Source organism: Moschus berezovskii, chromosome 3 (genome assembly GCF_049115385.1).
Source record: "Moschus berezovskii isolate FMDL1 chromosome 3, NW_MosBer_1.0, whole genome shotgun sequence".
In the NCBI taxonomy this organism is placed as follows: domain Eukaryota; kingdom Metazoa; phylum Chordata; class Mammalia; order Artiodactyla; family Moschidae; genus Moschus; species Moschus berezovskii.
In genome coordinates, this window is record NC_142462.1 from 37,233,103 (window position 1) to 37,253,340 (window position 20,238).

The following is a 20,238-nucleotide window of genomic DNA, read 5'->3' on the forward strand; positions in this document are numbered from 1 at the left end:
AAAGCGTCTGCCTTCAATGCGGGAGACCTGTGTTCGATCCCTGAGTTGGGAAGATTCCCTGGAGAAGGAAATGGCAACCCACTCCAGTATTCTTGCCGGGAGAATCCCATGGGCAGAGAAGCCTGGTAGTCTACAGTCCATGATGTTGCAAAGAGTCGGACACGACTGAGCAACTTCACTCACTCTCCATAACTGTGAGAGAGTGAATATCTATTGTCTTTAAGCCACACAGTTTGTGGTTTTTTGTTTTTGTTTTGTTTTTTACAGTAGCCCTTGGAAACTAATAAAATCTCTTAGGTCACTCTTGAAATTATTTTAATTGGTAAATATGCAGATATGTTATCAAATGGCAGGCTTTGAAAAATATTCATAAAATGTGGTTTTTACATTGTATTAGCTTAGGTTTAAGGGTAACATGAAAATGAAATCATAGGTAGAACTCTGACAGCTAGACAATTGGCTCTTGAAGGATTACCTCAAATAAATAAAATTTAAAAGATGTTTTATTCCATTCATCCCTTCAAATCTATGATTCCATTTAAAAATCTCAGCCAATTTTTTTCTAAGAGAAACGTTGTTACATCATGTTAGGAAATAATCTAAAAAAAAAAAGAAATCTGCGTAATTTCTAAGTTTGCATAGTCTACTTACATCCTTTTTATATGCATAAATATATATAATAGTGTATATAAATATTACTATATTTGAATAATCGTGTCATACAGCATGGCATTTTATTAATAATCTAGATAAAATATGCAGTTTTTTTATATTCAATCTATTAAACCAAAGTCGTTTTGGTTGCATCCTTTAGATTTTCTTAGAGAAAAAAAACACTTGAAATTTCTTCTTGACATGCGTTTGATACTTGAAGATATTTTACAGATCTTGATCCATATTATAGATCAACTGTAATTTACTTTTTGAATTATGCTTTACTTTTTTCAAGATGATATCTTTATTAGTTTTCTACTGCTCCCAAGACAGTCAGTTCAGATCAGTTCAGTCGCTCAGTCGTGTCCGACTCTTTGCAACCCCGTGAATCACAGCACGCCAGGCCTCCCTGGCTATCACCAGCTCCCGGAGTTCACTCAAACTCATGTCCATTGAGTCGGTGATGCCATCCAGCCATCTCATTCTTTGTCGTCCCCATCTCCTCCCGCCCCCAATCCCTCCCAGCATCAGAGTCTTTTCCAGTGAGTCAACTCGTCGCATGAGGTGGCCAAAGTATTGGAGTTTCAGCTTTAGCATCAGTCCTTCCGATGGACACCCAGGATTGATCTCTTTTAGAATGGACTGGTTGGATCTCCTTGCAGTCCAGGAGACTCCTAAGAGTCTTCTCCAGCACCACAGTTCAAAAGCATCAATTCTTAATTTATAATAGCAACAAAAATGATTAAAATGCCTAATTATAAATTTAACAAGAAATCTACAGAGCCTATTAAAAATGTTTTAAAGGCTTTACTTAAATAATTGGATAAATATATACTATCTTGTATGTAATTTTAAAATATTTTAAAGGTGAAAAAAAAAAAGCATCAATTCTTCAGCAATCAGCTTTCTTCACAGTCCAACTCTCACATCCATACATGACCACAGGAAAAACCATAGCCTTGACTAGACGGACCTTGGTTGGCAAAGTAATGTCTCTGCTTTTTAATATGCTGTCTAGGTTGGTCATAACTTTCCTTCCAAGGAGTAAGCGTCTTTTAATTTCCTGGCTGCAATCAGCATCTGCAGTGATTTTGGAGCCCAAAAAAATAAAGTCTGACACTGTTTCCACTGTTTTTCCATCTATTTCCCATGAAGTGATGGGACCAGATGCCATGATCTTTGTTTTCTGAAGGTTGAGCTTCAAGCCAAACTTTTCACTCTCCTCTTTCACCTTCATCAAGAGGCTTTTGAGTTCCTCTTCACATTCTGCCATAAGGGTGGTGTCATCTGCATATCTGAGGTTATTGATATTTCTCCCAGCAATCTTGATTCCAGCTTGTGTTTCATCTAGCCCAGCATTCCTCATGATGTACTCTGCATATAAGTTAAATAAGGAGGGTGACAATATACAACCTTGACGCGCTCCTTTTCCTATTTGGAACCAATCTGTTGTTCCATGTCCAGTTCTAACTGTTGCTTCCTGACCTGTATACAGGTTTCTCAAGAGGCAGGTCAGGTGGTCTGGTATTCCCATCTCTCAGAATTTTCCACAGTTGATTGTGATCCACACAGTCAAAGGCTTTGGCATAGTCAATGAAGCAGAATTAGATATTTTTCTGGAACTCTCTTGCTTTCCCCATGATCCAGCAGATGTTGGCAATTTGATCTCTGGTGCCTCTTCCTTTTCTAAAACCTGCTTGAACATCTGGAAGTTCACAGTTCACATATTGCTGAAGCCTGGCTTGGAGAATTTTGAGCATGACTTTACTAGCGTGTGAGATGAGTGCAATTGTGTGGTAGTTTGAGCATTCTTTGGCATTGCCTTTCTTTGGGATTGGAATGAAGACTGAACTTTTCCAGTCCTGTGGCCACTGCTGAGTTTTCCAAATTTGCTGGCATATTGAGTGCAGCACTTCACAGCTTCATCTTTCAGGATTTGAAATAGCTCAACTGGAATTCCATCACCTCCACTAGCTTTGTTCGTAGTGATGCTCTCCTAGCCTCACTTGACTTCACATTCCAAGATGTCTGGCTCCAGGTGAGTGATCATGCCATTGATTATCTTGGTCGTGAAGATCTTTTTTGTACAGTCATTCTGTGTATCCTTGCCACCTCTTCTTAATATCTTCTGCTTCTGTTAGGTCCATACCATTTCTGTCCTTTATCGAGCCCATCTTTGCATGAAATGTTCCCTTGGTGTCTCTAATTTTTGAAGAGATCTCTAGTCTTTCCTATTCTGTTGTTTTCCTCTGTTTCTTTGCATTGATCTCTGAGGAAGGCTTTCTTATCTCTCCTTGCTATTCTTTGGAACTCTGCATTCAGATGCTTATGTCTTTCCTTTTCTCCTTTGCTTTTCGCTTCTCTTCTTTTCACAGCTATTTGTAAGGCCTCCTCAGATAGCCATTTTGCTTTTTTGCATTTCTTTTCCATGGGGATGGTCTTGGTCCCTGTCTCCTTTACAATGTCACGAACCTCCGACCATATTTCATCAGGCACTCTATCCATCAGATCTAGTCCCTTAAATCTATTTCTTACTTCCACTATATAATCATAAGGGATTTGATTTAGGTCATATCTGAATGGTCTAGTGGTGTTCCCTACTTTCTTCAATTTCAGTCGGAATTTGGCAATAAGGAGTTCATGATCTGAGCCACAGTCAGCTCCTGGTCTTGTTTTTGCTAACTGTGTAGATCTTCTCCTTCATTGGCTGCAAAGAATATAATCAGTCTGATTTCGGTGATGTCCATGTGTAGAGTCTTCTCTTGTGTTGTTGGAAGAGTGTGTTTTTTATGACCAGTGCATTCTCTTGGCAAAACTCTATTAACCTCTGCCCTGCTTCATTCCCTGCTCCAAGGCCATATTTGCCTGTTACTCCAGGTGTTTCTTGACTTCCTACCTTTGCATTCCAGTCCCCTATAATGAAAAGGACATCTTTTTTGGGTGTTAGTTCTAAAAGGTCTTGTAGGTCTTCATAGAACCGTTTAACCTCAGCTTCTTCAGCATTACTGGTTGGGGCATAGACTTGGATTACTGTAATATTGAATGGTTTGCCTTGGAAACGAACAGAAATCATTCTGTCGTTGTTAAGATTGCATCCAGGTACTGCATTTCAGACTCTTTTGTTGACCATGATGGCTACTCCATTTCTTCTAAGGGATTCCTGCCCACAGTAGTAGATATAATGGTCATCTGAGTTAAATTCACCCATTCCAGTCCATTTTAGTTCGCTGATTCCTAGAATGTCTACGTTCACTCTTGTCATCTCCTGTTTGACCACTTCCAATTTGCCTTGATTCATGGACCTAACATTCCAGGTTCCTATGCAATATTGCTCTTTACAGCATCGGACCTTACTTCTATCACCAGTCACATCCACAACTGGGTATTGGTTTTGCTTTGGCTCCATCCCTTCATTCTTTCTGGAGTTATTTCTCCACTGAGCTCCAGCAGCATACTGGGCACCTACCGACCTGGGGAATTCCTCACTCAGTATCCTATCATTTAGCCTTTTGATACTGTTCATGGGGTTCTCAAGGCAAGAATACTGAAGTGGTTTGCCATTCCCTTCTCCAGTGGACCACATTCTGTTAGACCTCTCCACCATGACCCGCCCGTCTTGGGTGGCCCCACACGGCATGGCTTAGTTTCACAGAGTTAGACAGGGCTGTGGTCCATGTGATCAGATCAACTAGTTTTCTGTGATTATGATTTCAGTGTGTCTGCCCTCTGATGCCCCCTCGCAATACCTACCGTCTTATTTGGGTTTCTCTTACCTTGGTCGTGGGATATCTCTTCAGAGCTGCTCCAGCAAAGCGCAGCCGCTGTACCTTACCTTGGATGTGGGGTAGCTCCTCTCGGCCACACTTCTGTGCGTGGTCGGTTGCGCCGCCACGTCTCTCGCGTCTATGCTGCCGGAGCCAGCGTCTAGCTATCACAAATTCAGGAGCTTAAAACACACTTTTTATATAGCTATTTAAGTTCAAAGTTTTAGTAGGCTCAGCCTGAGTCCTTTGCTTAACATCTCACAAAGTTGAAATCAGGGTGTTGACTGGGTCATGTTCCCAACTGAAGTCTCTGGGGAAGCATCTGCTTCCAGACATATTCACACTGATAATCAAAGTGTTCACTGTTGTAGGATGTTGATCCTTGTATCCTTGCTGTCTGTCAGTGAGGGCTAATGTTTGCTCCTGGAGGTGACCCACATCCTTCTCATACTTTCCGTGTGGAAACCGCCCCCACTCCCAGCCAGCAGCAGCAGGTCAGGTCCTCCTCACACTTCTGATTTCTCCTGCTGCACTTTTCTGACTCCAGCTGCAGAAAGCTGTCTGCTTTTAAGAACTCATGTGATTAGATTGGGCCCATCCAGATAATTAAGAGCAGTCTCTCTATATTAACCTTTTTAAATTTAGTCATATCCCTTTTGCCATGTGATAAAATGTATACACAATTCCAGGGATTGGGACATGGGCATCTTTGTAGGGGGTTCAAGAGGGAGAGGACATATGTATACCTATGGCTGATTCATGTTGAGGTTTGACAGAAAACAACAAAATTCTGTAAAGCAATTATCCTACAATTAAAAAAAAAGAAACATACACACAATTCCAGGGGTTGGGGCACGGGCATCTTTTTAGGGAGTTGGGACATTTTGCCTACTGTAAGTATTAATAACTAATATCAACGGTTTTGATAACTAGTTGCATTAAGTATAAAAAGTGTTAACCCTACTAAAATAATTATTGAAATAATTCTAAATATAAATACAAAAAAAGACACTGTAGGATATATAGTTAGTATAAGAACTCTCTGCCTCCTTATATTTATATTTTATAAAGTATAATGTTTGCCGAAGAGGTAGGAAATTAGGAAATTATATTCTTACACCACAGAAGACACACTTCTCTGTGGAAAAAAGGTAATGAACTGAAGTGTCATTCCCTTAATGATAGTTTAATTGTACAACATAATTTACTTATTTTGAGACTCTAGCCAACTTTTATTGCTTGAAATTAATTGGATACCCACACCACTTGGGAGTAGACTAGAAAGTCCATACAAAAACCATGTCCCCATCATTTCTCATGCATCTTAGAGTTTGGTTCTGAGCAGCTGGGAGCTTGAACTCCTTTCTCTTTTTGTACCAGTAGTTTCATGTGGTTAACAAATGACTCTCTCAAGATAATGGATGCTGCTTAAAGTCAGAGACTCTGACTTGTTCATTTTTGTATCACCAGTGCCTGTCATACTGCAGTTGTTCCAAATATTGTTTTGGAGCAACACAAATATTAGGTTGGTACAAACATATTTGTGGTTTCAGACCATGAATTTTAAATCATTATAACTAGGCTCAAACAAATCTTTTTTATACAAAATTGGAACCATTACCGTCAACACATTATTGCCAATGAGAAGTAAGTTTGTTTATTCCTGTATCATAAAAATCCGTGCTTTGGGATTTGGCGAACTCTTGGAAAGTATTGTGCCTCCTGCTGGTTGTGGACGCGTTATCCCTGCAAAAAGTTGTTGAGATGCTTGAAGAAACATCACTCAGTGAGCGCTCAGGTGAAAATGGCAGATGAGGCAGAACTTTGTAGCCTAATTTGCTCAGGTTTTGAAGCATTGTTTGTACAACATGCAGTCAGGCATTGTCTTGGAGAAGAATTGGGCCCATTCTGTTGACCAGTTCTGGCTGCAGGCATTGCAGTGTTCAGTGCATCTGATAGATTAGCTGAGCATATTTCTCAGATGTAATGGTTTTGCCAGGATTCAGAAAGGTGTAGTGGGTCAGACTAACAGCAGACCACCAAACAGTGACCATGGCCTTTTTTTGGTGCAGATTTGGCTTTGGGAGGTACTTTTGGAGCATCTCAGTCCATCCACTAAGCTGGTAGTCACCAGTTGTCTAAAATCCATTTTTTTGTTGCATGCCACAATCCAGTCAAGAAATGGTTCCTTGTTGTTGTGTAAAATAAGTGAAGTGAAAGTTGCTCAGTCATGTCCGACTCTTTGCAACCCCATGGACTTATGGGGTCTATGGAATTCTCCAGGCCAGAATACTGGAATGGATAGCTGTTCCCTTCTCCAGGGGATCTTCCCAACCCAGGAATCAAACCCAGGTCTCCCTCATTGTGAGCAGATTCTTTACCAGCTGAGCCAGGGAACCCCAAGAATACTGGAGTGGGTAGCCTACCCTTCTCCAGGGGTTCTTCTTCACCCAGGAATCAAACCAGGGTCACCTGCATTGCAAGCACTTCAGAGTGACAACTTTTTTCATTTCCGGTCAGCTCATGAAGCACCCACTTATGGAGCTTTTTCCTTTTTCCTTTCCACTTTGTTTCAGATGTCGAAGTTGAGTCCTTCGGCAACTTCTCATGTAGTTGTAAGAGCTTGATGATTGCTCTTCATTGGTTGTTGTCAATTTCTGATGGCCGGTCACTGCACCCCTCATCTTCAAGGCTCTCTTCAGCTTTACAAAACTTCTTGAACCACCAGTGCACTATGTGTTCATTAGCAGTTCCTGGGCCAGACACGTTGTTAATGTTATGAGTTGTCTCTGATGCTTTATTACTCATTTAAACTAGAATAAGAAAATCGCTCAAATTTGCTTTTTGTCAAACATCATTTGTCTAGTCTAAAACATAAACAGTAAGTAATGAGACATTAGCAAAAAGAAAACAAAGCGAGAAATGCACATTGAAATGATGTATAATGTTACTACGTTTATTTAAGAATGTATTCTGGTAACAAATGGCAAAGTTCAACAGTGCAAAACCGCAATTACTTTTCCATCAGTCTAATACTTATTGAAAAATAACTGAGTTCATGAATAAATCCCATAGCTAACAAATGTTTATTAAACAGCCACTGTGTTCAAGTTGGTCACCCATTGATTCAGTGTTTACTGAATAAAGCTCATGCCTTCAAGCCATCACTACCTGATACTTTTCTGATTATTCTTGGTTATCATTGCTGTAAAAGAACAGAGATCTCTACTACAGGTGATTTAATACAAAATACCTGAATTAGAAATCAGGTGTCTTAAATTCTGCTCTTTTATTAATTAATTGGATGACTAATTGGGTGATTCCCAAGCAAATTAATTTCTGAGGCTCAATTTAACCTATAAAATGAAAATATAAACTAAGATCCTTTAAATTTCTTCCAGTTTTTAAATTTGCACACTTTGAATTTTTCTTTTGGAATAAAATGGGAAGCCTGAAAGATAAAGGAGTTCAAGATTGATCCTAAACATAAACCCTCATTTAATTGTTTTTTTTGTCTTTGCCTCAGTGTTAGCATTCATCAAATGCAAGTCATTTTGCCTTAAAACTTAACTGGCTTTATTTATTCCTTAAGGATTTTATCCATTCACTTAATTTTTCTATGAAAAGAGAAGGGAAATTTCAGTGAACCACATGAAATTATTTTTTAAATAAAACCAAACGCATAAAGAAGAGGTGATAATATCTGACACTTGAACCTATAGATTTTTCTATTAGTCAAAAGCAGGGCCAGGTAAAAGAAGTTAGCTGAATTGAATTTTCTTATTTTCTTAAGTTATTTTTATTTCTTAATAACTTATATTTCTTAAGTTATTCTTATTTCTTAAGTTCTATTATCATACTGGGAAAATAGTGCTTCTTTCCTGTAATTAATAATTTTAAGGAGAGAAACAAAGCTAATAGTTTATCCATTATAAATGTGATGATATATCAATTAACTAAATTTTTATGTGCCCCTGCCTATTATACATAAAAATGAAATCATTTTTTTCTAAAATACAGAAGTAGTTACTTCCAATAGAACTATCTTATAACTTAAAGAGACAATATTTAAGGATCTCTCTACCAGAACCTAACAGTCTAATTCTGCAAGATCTAAAAACTGTATTAAATTTGAAATGTAGTGTTTGCCCCACTCTCATTTTTTACCTTGTAAAGAAACTCAGTACACTATAAAATTATTAACTGATTTTATTTGAAGTAGTTTCAAAGTATTTCCTGCCTCTGGGCATTATGTCCAAAACAATAGTTTTAAGAAAGAGTGGATATGAGCCTTGATATTATGCAGAGTTATAACTGGAGGAGATTATCTGTTAGGAACCCTCTTATTTTGTAGGCAGGGAAGCTGAGGAGACAATTTTCTTTCCGGTTCTCAGCAGAAGCAGGACTTCAACAGTTCTTTATTCCCAGTCGTGGTGGTCTTTCTCCTGTACTGCACTGTGTGTGTGTTGGCATTTTGGAATAGAAGCAAAGTATTTTGCACCTGTTGAAAAGTTAAAAGTGTAATATGACCAGAAGAGATATTATTTTAAATGATAATTTCATTTAGATAAGTGAATTGCTGTTTATTTACTATTTTTCTGTTTAGGTGAAAAGAGATTTGAATGTCCGGAATGTTCTAAAAGATTCATGCGGAGTGATCATCTCTCCAAACATGTCAAAACGCACCAGAATAAAAAAGGTGGTGGGACAGCTCTTGCCATTGTTACCTCCGGAGAACTGGACTCATCTGTTACAGAGGTGCTTGGCTCCCCAAGAATTGTCACAGTTGCAGCCATTTCTCAAGATTCAAACCCAGCAACTCCCAATGTTTCAACCAACATGGAAGAATTCTAAAGTTATTTATAATAGAGACCTCTAGTGCTGCACTTAAGTTTACACACCTTTGAAAATCTGGAAATGGGCTGGTCAAGTGGATTACAGAGTAGGAAATCATGTTTTCATTCTTGGCTTCTTTAAGTATTCCAAGATTTGGGGTCAGCACATGAAGTGTTGAATTTTTAAAAATACAAAAGCAAACTGATATACTGGAAACAGATAGAAAAGTATTTCCTCCATATTATGTATGTTGTAGTTATTTGGAGATATATCACATAATCTTTAAACTGAATCTTCCCCTCTCTTAACATCGTGTGTTAACATGTTTAAAAAGACAGACCTCAGTAGTTTGCAGACTGGACCTTAATTGGACTTGTTTTATTTGAAAGTACTTTGTTATAAATTCAGTCAATAATATTTATGTGGATTTTTTCCCCCAATATTACAGAAAACAGATAGTTAACTGATGATAGAGATAATGCTTTATTTCCTTAGCTTGATTTTTGGAAAATCAATTGAAAATAGTTTTGGCCGTCTTTTCTAAATATTAGAAATTCTTCAACAGTTAAATTAGGTAAGTTCCAAAAACATAATCTGAGAGGGATCTCAGATCTTTATTACCACTACATTGTAGTAGTGCGTATGCAGACAATCAGTGAAACCCAATTACTTCCTCCATTTGGAGACACAAGAGGAACTTAGAGCTAAACCTTAGGTTAAATTTTAGATTGAAACCTTAGGAAAATACTGGGGGGAAAATGGTTAAAACAAAACTCATAATAGCTTCAGAAAAATAAAATGAGGCAACTTAACAGGTATGGTTTTGAAGTTAGGATTGATTATATTCCTAACACTAGATTGAACCACAAAGTTCGTTTTAAATGTTTATATTGGAAGTATTTGCATAGAGTTTAAATCGTCCTGTAGTTTCATATTCTGTAAATATGAGTTATGTTGACAATGTGCAAAATTCTTTATACTTTGACTTGGTAGCCAAAGAAAGAATTATCACACTTTTTTTACGGCCAGCAGAAAATTGTCTTTTAACTACATTATAATTTCTGTTTTCCTCTTTGCTAAAAATTAGCCAATCCCATTTTATTTCTAGCACTGTTTTAGAGGCTGATTAAGGATTTATAACACAGTAATGTCTTTATGTTATACCAGTAACTGAATTTTTCTTAAGAAGACATCCTAACAAATGTATAACAGATGTGATGCTATGAAACAAAAAGTATTTTTAAAAAATATCAGTCAGTTATAAGTGATTAAAGATATAAATGTATTTCATTGTTTGTACAAGGATCTTAATAGGAAAGATGGCCAAAAGTTTCATATAAAAAAATTTGGAGTATGCCAGTAGCTTAAATATTAGTAAGATACTTCATATTTAAAAATATATTTACAGTGAATTATAATGCAGTTGGAATTCACCATTTGAAAACTGAAGTTTTTAACTACTTGGTTAATTAACACCATTAGTTTGGGGACTGTTTGAGTATAGGTGTATGTTATTTTCTTGTACATTCTCTATTATTTCAGGAAAAGTACTACTCATGCGAATTCTCTTCCGAAATTGTGATGTTTCTTGTATTTTTGATGAAGGAGAAATACTGTAATGATCACTGTTTACACTATGTACACTTTAGGCCAGCCCTTTGTAGCGTTATATAAAACTGAAGGTCTTTTGTGCTTTCAGTTTGTATAAAAAAGCTTTGAGATTAAAGGAAAAAAAATTTTTACACTGTGGTTATAAATTTCAAGTTTCTTAAAGCTTTTGTAGACTTGTAACAAAGTCTTTAAATTTTAGTTGGATTTTGTAAATTGTTTTGTATATTTTATTTAATGTACTCTTAACAACTGATGTATCTGGCTTTAAAACATCAGAATCAGTTTGTTGTTTTGTTTGGTACAGAGGAGCATTTGGTAGTGTTAATTTTAATTTTATTATATAGGAGCTGAAACATCAAATATATATTTTATCTATCATTATGCTACACAATCAGTGCTATAAATTTTTTTATGCAAAGAAACTTTCCTAATGTTTGAATCATGTTTCCTCAGAGTGACACTTTTTGTTGTTGTTAATACTGAGTGTGAGCTCTCTGCACCATTATTCTATGAACCATTTTTAATGCATACCTATGTATGCGCCTCAGAAATGGAAGTTATTTTTTAATCAACAATGAGGCCTATTATAAATTTAACAAACTGAATCTGGATAGCTTTATAGCATATAAAGTATATTAATTTGTGTTAGCAGGTGCACATTTCACCACTGAAATTAGAAATATTTTGACAGTCTGTTCTGCAAACCATTCTGAATCCACTCTTCTGTCTTATAAGAATCGTAAATTTCAGTGTCCTTTATTTGACTCAGTGGGATATAGCTGTTATAAGTAATAGGGCACAGATGTGCGGTAGAGTCTTGTTTAATGACATTTCACTGTTCATTCCCTTTGCCACTGTTATAAAACTTTTCTTTATTGTAATTATCAGTGCAAAGCTATGTATTTATCATGGTAGAACTCCAGTGTTAGAATAGTTTTTTCTTACAGTATACTTTCTTTGGTTAGGTTTGTGTATGTGTTGCTGATTACATTAGAACTTGATGTTAAGTCATTATTTATCACACTCTCATGAGAGCAGTAATAAAAGTGTGTAATCTAGGAGAAAAAGTTAATTTGTCAAACTTAGATAAGCATGATGTTTAGGTCCTATTTTTCAATTTTATAACTGTTTTATTGCAACAATATTTGTATTTAAGTCTTCATTTTAATGCCTTGTGGTGTTTTTTTATGCATGTCACTAAGTTGTCATCCCACATAAATTGATGTGCAGCATAGGGTATTAAATCTACATAATGATTTTAAAACAGAAATAGTTGATGGTAAAATGTAAATGTTTTGCAAAAATTCCTTATAAAAAGTTTTGTAGTAACATTTCACTTGTAAATTTTTTTTTTTTTTTGTAAAAAAAAAAAAAAATGGAAAAAAAAAGATGAATCCAGAAAAGAACTTGTTTCCCATATCCTAGAATTTAGACAATTATTCTGCCAGCAAAGCCTCTGGGACTGTAATTGACATTTTTACAGTGCTGATTTGTATAAAATTTGTTTTTTGTGGATTTGGAAATAAAATCATGTACAAGTTGTTGCCTGCAATAACAATTGCAAGTAACCTATTAAAAATTCCCTTGAGTTTAACATGTTTCTTCATTTAATTATGTATACTATAAAGCAGCAATAAATTGTTTGAACCATCAACCTTCTTATAACGATGAACACTGGAAAGTAATGTTCTCACTAGAAAATGTATTGGCAACTCTTCATAATTCCTAGTATTAAGATATGGTCACCATTTCTCTGAACATATCACCAAAGAACACCAATTCAAATTTCATGTTAATTTGTAGCCATTGCTCTGGACATTTATGGAAATTAAAATTTGATTTAGGTTCCTTTTTTTACTTAGATATTTTAAAGCAGTAAATGTTAGGAAATTGTAGGAAGAGCTGAAAATGAAAACATAATTAAAATATTATTTAAGCTTACAGAAGCAGTAAGAAGCAATGCATGCCATGTACATGCCACAGTCTAAAAGCAAAAGCTATTTGCTTTTCCTCTTGGGAGACCTCTGCAAATCTCATACAGAACCTTAACTGACGTAATAAATGTACTGCTATGACAACTTTAGTTATCAGATTTCCAAACCCAGGCTATATTACATATCATCATGTGAGGAGCAGAAGATATTAGGCAGCAGGTAAGTATTAATACTTTGGTCCACAGGATGCCACAAATTATTTTTACATCTGTATTAATCAGGGCCTACATTGTGTTTGGGTAGATGCCTTCTATAGTAAAACTGTAAGGTAAACACATGGCTAGTGTAATAATATATGTTCATTAACAGTTCCTAAATCAAAAAACATGTTTATTTTACTCTGCCAAATGACCAGTAAAGAGGTCTTAATAAATTTTTCAAAATATTTGTATCAAACTAGAAATGTATTTCAATTATTTGAAAAATTCACATTTGGAAGCATCAGGATGATATTTGTATAAAAGGGATAATGCAAGTAGTAAACTTATGTGGTAGTACCAGTTTGATTCTTGGACTTCTGGGAGCCTCAGTCTCAACCAGGAACCTAGACTGAATAAAAAAAAATACCAAAAAAGTAATGCTTTTTACCTTATCCTACATAAAACTGTTGATACAATAAGTTAGGGAAGTTGAAGCAGTTCTAAGTGTAACACTGTATAATATGGTATAGTTTATAATGCTATTCATGATAACTTCAAAATATCAAGAAAGGATTGTATAGCTTGCTTTTTTTAATTTAAAAGTTCAGATGCTTAAAGAGTGCAGAGACTTCAGATACATGCAAAACATATGAAATGCTTTATTCTTCAGTACATCTGACTTCAGTTCAGTTCAGTCGCTCAGTCGTGTCCGACTCTCCGCGACCCCATGAATCACAGCACGCCAGGCCTCCCTGTCCATCACCAACTCCCGGAGTACACTCAAACTCATTTCCACAGAGTCGGTGATGCCATCCAGCCATCTCATTCTCCGTCGTCCCCTTCTCCTCCCGCCCCCAACCTTTCCCAGCATCAGAGTCTTTTCCAGTGAGTCAACTCGTTGCATGAGGTGGCCAAAGTATTGGAGTTTCAGCTTTAGCATCAGTCCCTCCAATGAACATCCAGGATTGATCTCCTTTAGAATGGACTGGTTGGATCTCCTTGCAGTATAAGGGACTCTCAAGAGTCTTCTCCAACACCACAGTTCAAAAGCATCGATTCTTCGGCGATCAGCCTTCTTCACAGTCCAACTCTCACATCCATACATGACCACGGGAAAAACCATTGCCTTGACTAGACGGACCTTGGTTGGCAAAGTAATGTCTCTGCTTTTTAATATACTATCAAGGTTGGTCATAACTTTCCTTCCAAGGAGCAAGCGTCTTTTAATTTCATGGCTGCAATCAGCATCTGCAGTGATTTTGGAGCCCAAAAAAACAAAGTCTGACACTGTTTCCACTGTTTTTCCATCTATTTCCCATGAAGTGATGGGACCAGATGCCATGATCTTTGTTTTCTGAATGTTGAGCTTCAAACCAACCTTTTCACTCTCCTCTTTCACTTTCATCAAGAGGCTTTTGAGTTCCTCTTCACTTTCTGCCATAAGGGTAGTGTCATCTGCATATCTGAGGTTATTGATATTTCTCCCAGCAATCTTGATTCCAGCTTGTGCTTCTTCCAGCCCAGCGTTCCTCATGATGTACTCTGCATAGAAGTTAAATAAGCAAGGTGACAAAATACAACCTTGACGTACACCTTTTCCTATTTGGAACCAGTCTGTTGTTCCATGTCCAGTTCTAACTGTTGCTTCCTGACCTGCATACAGGTTTCTCAAGAGGCAGGTCAGGTGGTCTGGTATTCCCATCTCTTTCAGAATGTTCCACAGTTTATTGTGATCCACACAGTCAAAGGCTTTGGCATAGTCAATGAAGCAGAAATAGATGTTTTTCTGAAACTCTCTTGCTTTCTCCATGATCCAGCGGATGTTGGCAATTTGATCTCTGGTGCCTCTGCCTTTTCTAAAACCTGCTTGAACATCTGGGAGTTCACGGTTTACATATTGCTGAAGCCTGGCTTGGAGAATTTTGAGCATGACTTTGCTAGCGTGTGAGATGAGGGCAATTGTCCGGTAGTTTGAGCATTCTTTGGCATTGCCTTTCTTTGGGATTGGAATGAAGACTGACCTCTTCCAGTCCTGTGGCCACTGCTGAGTTTTCCAAATCTGCTGGCATATTGAGTGCAGCACTTTCACAGCATCATCTTTCAAGACTTGTAATAGCTCAACTGGAATTCCATCACCTCCACTAGCTTTGTTAGTAGTGATGCTTTCTAAGGCCACATCTGACTTACGTTACTGTATTTATTGCCCAAGCGCTAATGTCTAGTTCACACACAGCCAACTTGTAATTTTGTAGCAGGGTTTTTTAGACATGGTATTCAGTGCTCCTAAAAGTTGCTAATTAGTGTATGTCTTAGGCTATATTCTTCTTTCTTGAAGGTCACAATGATTATTTATTTTTGGATGCCTGAAGCTGATCTCAAGTGCAAATAGAAAGAGGGAGGAAGGAAGGGAGATCGTACAAATCTTTGTTTTTGTCTAAGGTAATAGTTTGACAAATGCTAGGATAATTCCTCCTGGAGGAAAATGTTCCAATTAATAGGGTTTCTGGATTTCAGAATTTTAGTAATCAAGTTTTCCTGTATAAAAAGAAAGGAATCAATATGCCATTTTTAGTATTTTAGCCCAGAAAAGCAGTTTATGTGTGTACATATATATAACAGCTTTTACAGTAAGCATTTGATTTAGCAAATGAGTTAGCAAATTACATATATTGTATTGGACTATACTGACATAAAATCTATTTTTTTTAACTAGGAGAGGTATTTTCATGATAAATCATGCATCACTGTGCTGCCCACAGCTAGGTACAAATGCTCAAGCATTAAGCTAGGTACATTCTCTTGTGAATTCAACCAGGAAAATTTGGTGACAGTTAAGCAAAATTTTCACATGAGCTTGCAGTGTTTGAAACATTTCATTAAAAAATACTGTATTACAATTAAACAGTAGATGCATTTCCAATTAACAATAATCCCTTTGCATAATCGTGGCATTGTTTAAAATTTTTGTTCATCAAAACATCCATGGGATGTTTGTTTCCTGTATGCATTTTAATAAAGTTAGGTGCATATATAGAGAAAAAATAATTTTAGATATATATTAATATAACATTTGGGTTGGATTAGGAAGTTCAAACTTCCACATAAAACTATTTTGTCTTTAAAGTTGCTGAAAGACTGCAAGAAATACAGATAGGCATAAATATACACACATTTCCTAAAATTCTGTATAAAAGATTACAGAATTGGGGAAGGAGTACATCAAAGCTGTGTATTGTCACCCTGCTTATTTAACGTATATGCAGAAATGCCAGGTTGGATGAAGCACAAGCTGGAAGTAAGGTTGATGGGAGAAATAATAACCTCAGGTATGCAGATGACACCACCCTTATGGCAGAAAGTGAAACAGAACTAAAGAGCCTCTGGATGAAAGAGGAGAGTGAAAAAGCTGGCTTAAAACTCAACATTAAAAAAACTAAGATCATGGCATTTGGTCCCGTCACTTCATGGCAAATAGATGGAGACACAGTGGCAACAGTGAGAGACTTTATTTTTGTGGATCCCAACTCCCTGCAGATGGTGACTGCAGCCGTGAAATTAAAAAGCCTTGGAAGAAAGGCTATGACCAATCTAGACACCATTTTAAAAAGCAGAGATGTTACTTTGCCGACAGGTCTGTCTAGTCAAAGCTGTGATTTTTCCAGTGGTTGTGTATGGATATGAGAGTTGGACTGTGAAGAAAGCTGAGCACCAAAGAATTGATGCTTTTGAACTGTGGTGTTGGAGAAGACTCTTGAGAGTACCTTGGACTGCAAAGAGATCCAAGCAGTCTATCCTAAAGGAAATCAGTCCTGAATATTGGAAGGACTGATGCTGAAACTGAAGCTCCAGTACTTTGGCCACCTAATGCAAAAAACTGACTTACTTGGAAAGATCCTGATGCTGGGAAAATTGAAGGCAGGAGGAGAATGGGACAACAGAGGATAAGATAGTTAGATGGCACCACTGACTCAATGGACATGAGTTTGAGCACTCTCTGGGAGTTGGTGATGGACAGGGAAGTCTGGCATGCTGCAGTCCATGGGGTCGCAAAGAGTTGGACGTGACCGAGCGACTGAACTGATCTGAACCAATAGTTTCCATAAAACTACATGTTTATCTAGCCCTCCTACTTCAGGATGTTAATTTGCTTCAGGAATTAATGATAGCCATAAATGATAGGCTTGTATTTTGAGTCTCCACTCATTGGACAAGTACTGAGGGTCTATTTTGATTCAGGTGCTAATCCAGGTGTCAGACCAAGAATAAGACAAAGAGCCCTATCCCCTGCCTTCACAGAGTTTACTCACATTTGAAAGTGCTAAGGGCAAGGGGGACAAGTAAACGAGGTGAGGAGTGCTGGGGCTGTGATTATAATTAGGGTGTTCAGGAAGCCTCCTGAAGTGATGTCTGAGCAAAACGAAGTGAAGAAGCAAGCTTTGCTGGTCAGTATCAGGAGAAACTGAGGGAAGAAGGATCAGCGAAAGGGATGAACCCTAAGCCTGACTGGATCAGGGCTGAAGCACAGTAGCCTGGAGGGACCAAAAATGAGGACTGCAGCAGAGAGGTAAGAGTTGGCGGTGCATCCTTGCCATGGGGGTAAAGGCTTGCTTGCAATGCAGAGGGTCAAGCACCCTGGTGAAGGCAAAGCCATGTAACACAGAGATCATCCACTGGGAGGCCGAGGAGTGTGAGCTTGATGCTTGGTTCTGCCACTTACCACACAACCCTGGGGAAATTATCTACCATTTCTACATCCTCTCTTCCTCTTGGCAAAATGGAAATAATATCTCACAGGTCTGCTAAGAGGATTAACTAAGGTAACTCTCAAGCCCCTGACACAATAATGTTCAACAGATAGAAGTTACTATTAATTTTAGGTTAACCCAAAAGGGGGCAGGGAGGATGGAGAAGTTCCCAGTTGAGGGACCAATAAGTTGAAAAGTTAATGCTCAATATCCCATTAAGAAATTTCAGTGAGAATTTAAGTGTACTTTTTTTTTCAGATTACCAATGAAGCTAGTTTCTGTCTGAGAATTTTATGATGGTCATCTTTTCCAAATGCTAAGCAAAGTTAAAGTTTCAAATCTTAGTTATTTTCTAATTTTAAAATGTTAATTTTGACTACTTACATACCTAAGTGACAGCAGACAACCAAACAAGGAAACCAGCTACTAAAAAACAGAAATGGCTTCTCATGTGTCGTTCAGTAACTTTTTGGGGGACACGTGTGTGGATAATTTTCTATATCTGAAATCATCTCCTGTGTTTAGAGATACACTTCGTAAGAGGGAGGGGTCATTTGTTTACCTCTGATGCATGTTGATATACAGCAGAAACCAACACTATACTAAAATGCAATTATTTTCCAATTAAAAATTTAACAAAAAAGAGATACACTAAAATAAAATGAACCTGAACTTACAGGGCAAAAAGTACTATGTTTTCAGCTCCCTATTAAGTTGGGGCCATGAACAGAAAATAGTGCATTTTGTATCCAAAACTTCTTATCCTAGACAACTTCCTGTCAGACTTGGTTCAGAAAAGAATAAGGTGCTCTACATTTACGAGCTCTAAGCTACTCTCACTTAACTTTTCAGATTCTTTGTGGAATAAGACAAGCTCCACTAGCTTCTGCCCTCCACTTCCAGGACCTCATGCGTTTTTTTACTACTTAACTGGGCTACAGATCCTGTTCTTAACTCTGACTTGCCCCTTTCATTCCCAAACTAATCTATAGAGCTACTTTTTCCAATCGATTAGTACTTTTAGCACCCACTGTGTTAACCAGGTTCAGGCACAAGGGTGCTGTTCCCCTTTTCTATAGTAACCCTGCCTCCCTGCTTCTCTTCCTTGGCTGGATTTCTTGAGCACCTCAAGATCCCTTCCCCCGCTCCTAAGATGGGCTGGCCAGCACTTGCAGAGATGGAAGTACAGTAAATTCACATGTATGGGAAAGAGACAAGGCTCAGATCATGTTGGGCCAGGTTAAGATAAACACTTCTCGAGTTTGAGTCAGAGAGCCAAGAAGTCAGACCCTGGGAGCTAAGATCAGACAAAAGCAAATTACAGGTTAAGAGGAGGAAGTTAAACTTGAGCAGTTCTCTCATACACTCTTTCGTCTTTGAATCATGTCTTTCTAGATGGTTAGCTTGGCTCAAATTGTGTTATTATCTTGCTATGAAATGTGGTTTAATAAATATTTTATTGATAGTAGTATTATTTTTGAGATGTGGAAGCCATAATAAAGTTATATTTTCTGCTGCCAAAATCGTTCCTAGCTTGTATAATTTTATGTTGGAAGTAAATACATCAGTGATTCATGGAGCTGTGTAAAGGGCAGCATGGCTTTGAAGTGTCTGGGTACCATAACAAGTTTGGAAAACCACTGTTGAAGAAAACAGTATAAAGGCAAAGAGGAAGCCAACTGAATAAGGATTCTAGTGCAATTCAACAATATTGTAAATAGTTACAAATTTAACTTTTTTTTATGTCTTTAAAGCTTTTATGTTAGCTTATTCTTTATCAGATTGTTATAGGTATATGTGGTGAGTGTGTGCATGTTTGGTGAAGTATCATATTAATATATAATATTTCTAATTATAGTTTATAAGTCAGAATCAAGTTTATAAGTTACTGTGGTTTGTATTAGAGTTGCTTCCTCTCACTTTCTATAATTATATGGACAGAAAGATAATACTGTTAGAAAATTAAGCCCTATTCTGATGATGATATATAACCTTTAATTCTCATCTTTATGGAGTAAATCATGATTAGTACAGGGTTGTGGGTCCTATGGAAAGAGCTTCAGGTTTTCATTTATTTTCCTGTTTTGTTTTTCAAAATACCAATTTGTATTGGTGTAATACCAATATTGGTACTAATTGTAATTGCCAATTACAGTTGGTAATACAAATTGTACTGGGGACATTAATTTGTATTAAAAGTCTGTGTAACCACTGATCATTTTTTACATATAGAAATATCAAATCAGTGTGTTGTGCACACAGAACTAACATAGTGTTGTAGGTCATGAATGCTTAAAAAAATTTATCAGACAAGCTAATAAAACAAAAGAGGGGCTTCTGGTTCAAGATGGCAGAGTAGAAGGACGTGCACTCATCTCTTCCTGTGAGAGCACCAAAATTGCAAAATTGTGTGGATCACAATAAACTATGGAAAATTCGAAAAGAGATGGGAATATCAGACCACCTGACCTGCCCCTTGAGAAACCTGTATGCA

The 20,238-nt window shown here is 37.2% G+C and overlaps 1 protein-coding gene across 2 annotated transcripts in view; it reads left to right on the plus strand.

Moving 5' to 3' along the window:
* Nucleotides 1–13,091, plus strand: part of SP4 (Sp4 transcription factor) — an 80,242-nt gene extending 67,151 nt beyond the window's left edge. For both annotated transcript variants that reach the window (XM_055420561.2, XM_055420562.2), the window contains exon 6: nucleotides 9,025–13,091. In XM_055420561.2, the coding sequence (XP_055276536.1) occupies nucleotides 9,025–9,272 (248 nt within the window). In that variant the 3' untranslated portion in view covers nucleotides 9,273–13,091. The remainder of the gene's footprint in view (nucleotides 1–9,024) is intronic.
* The last annotated feature ends 7,147 nt before the right edge of the window (nucleotides 13,092–20,238 follow it).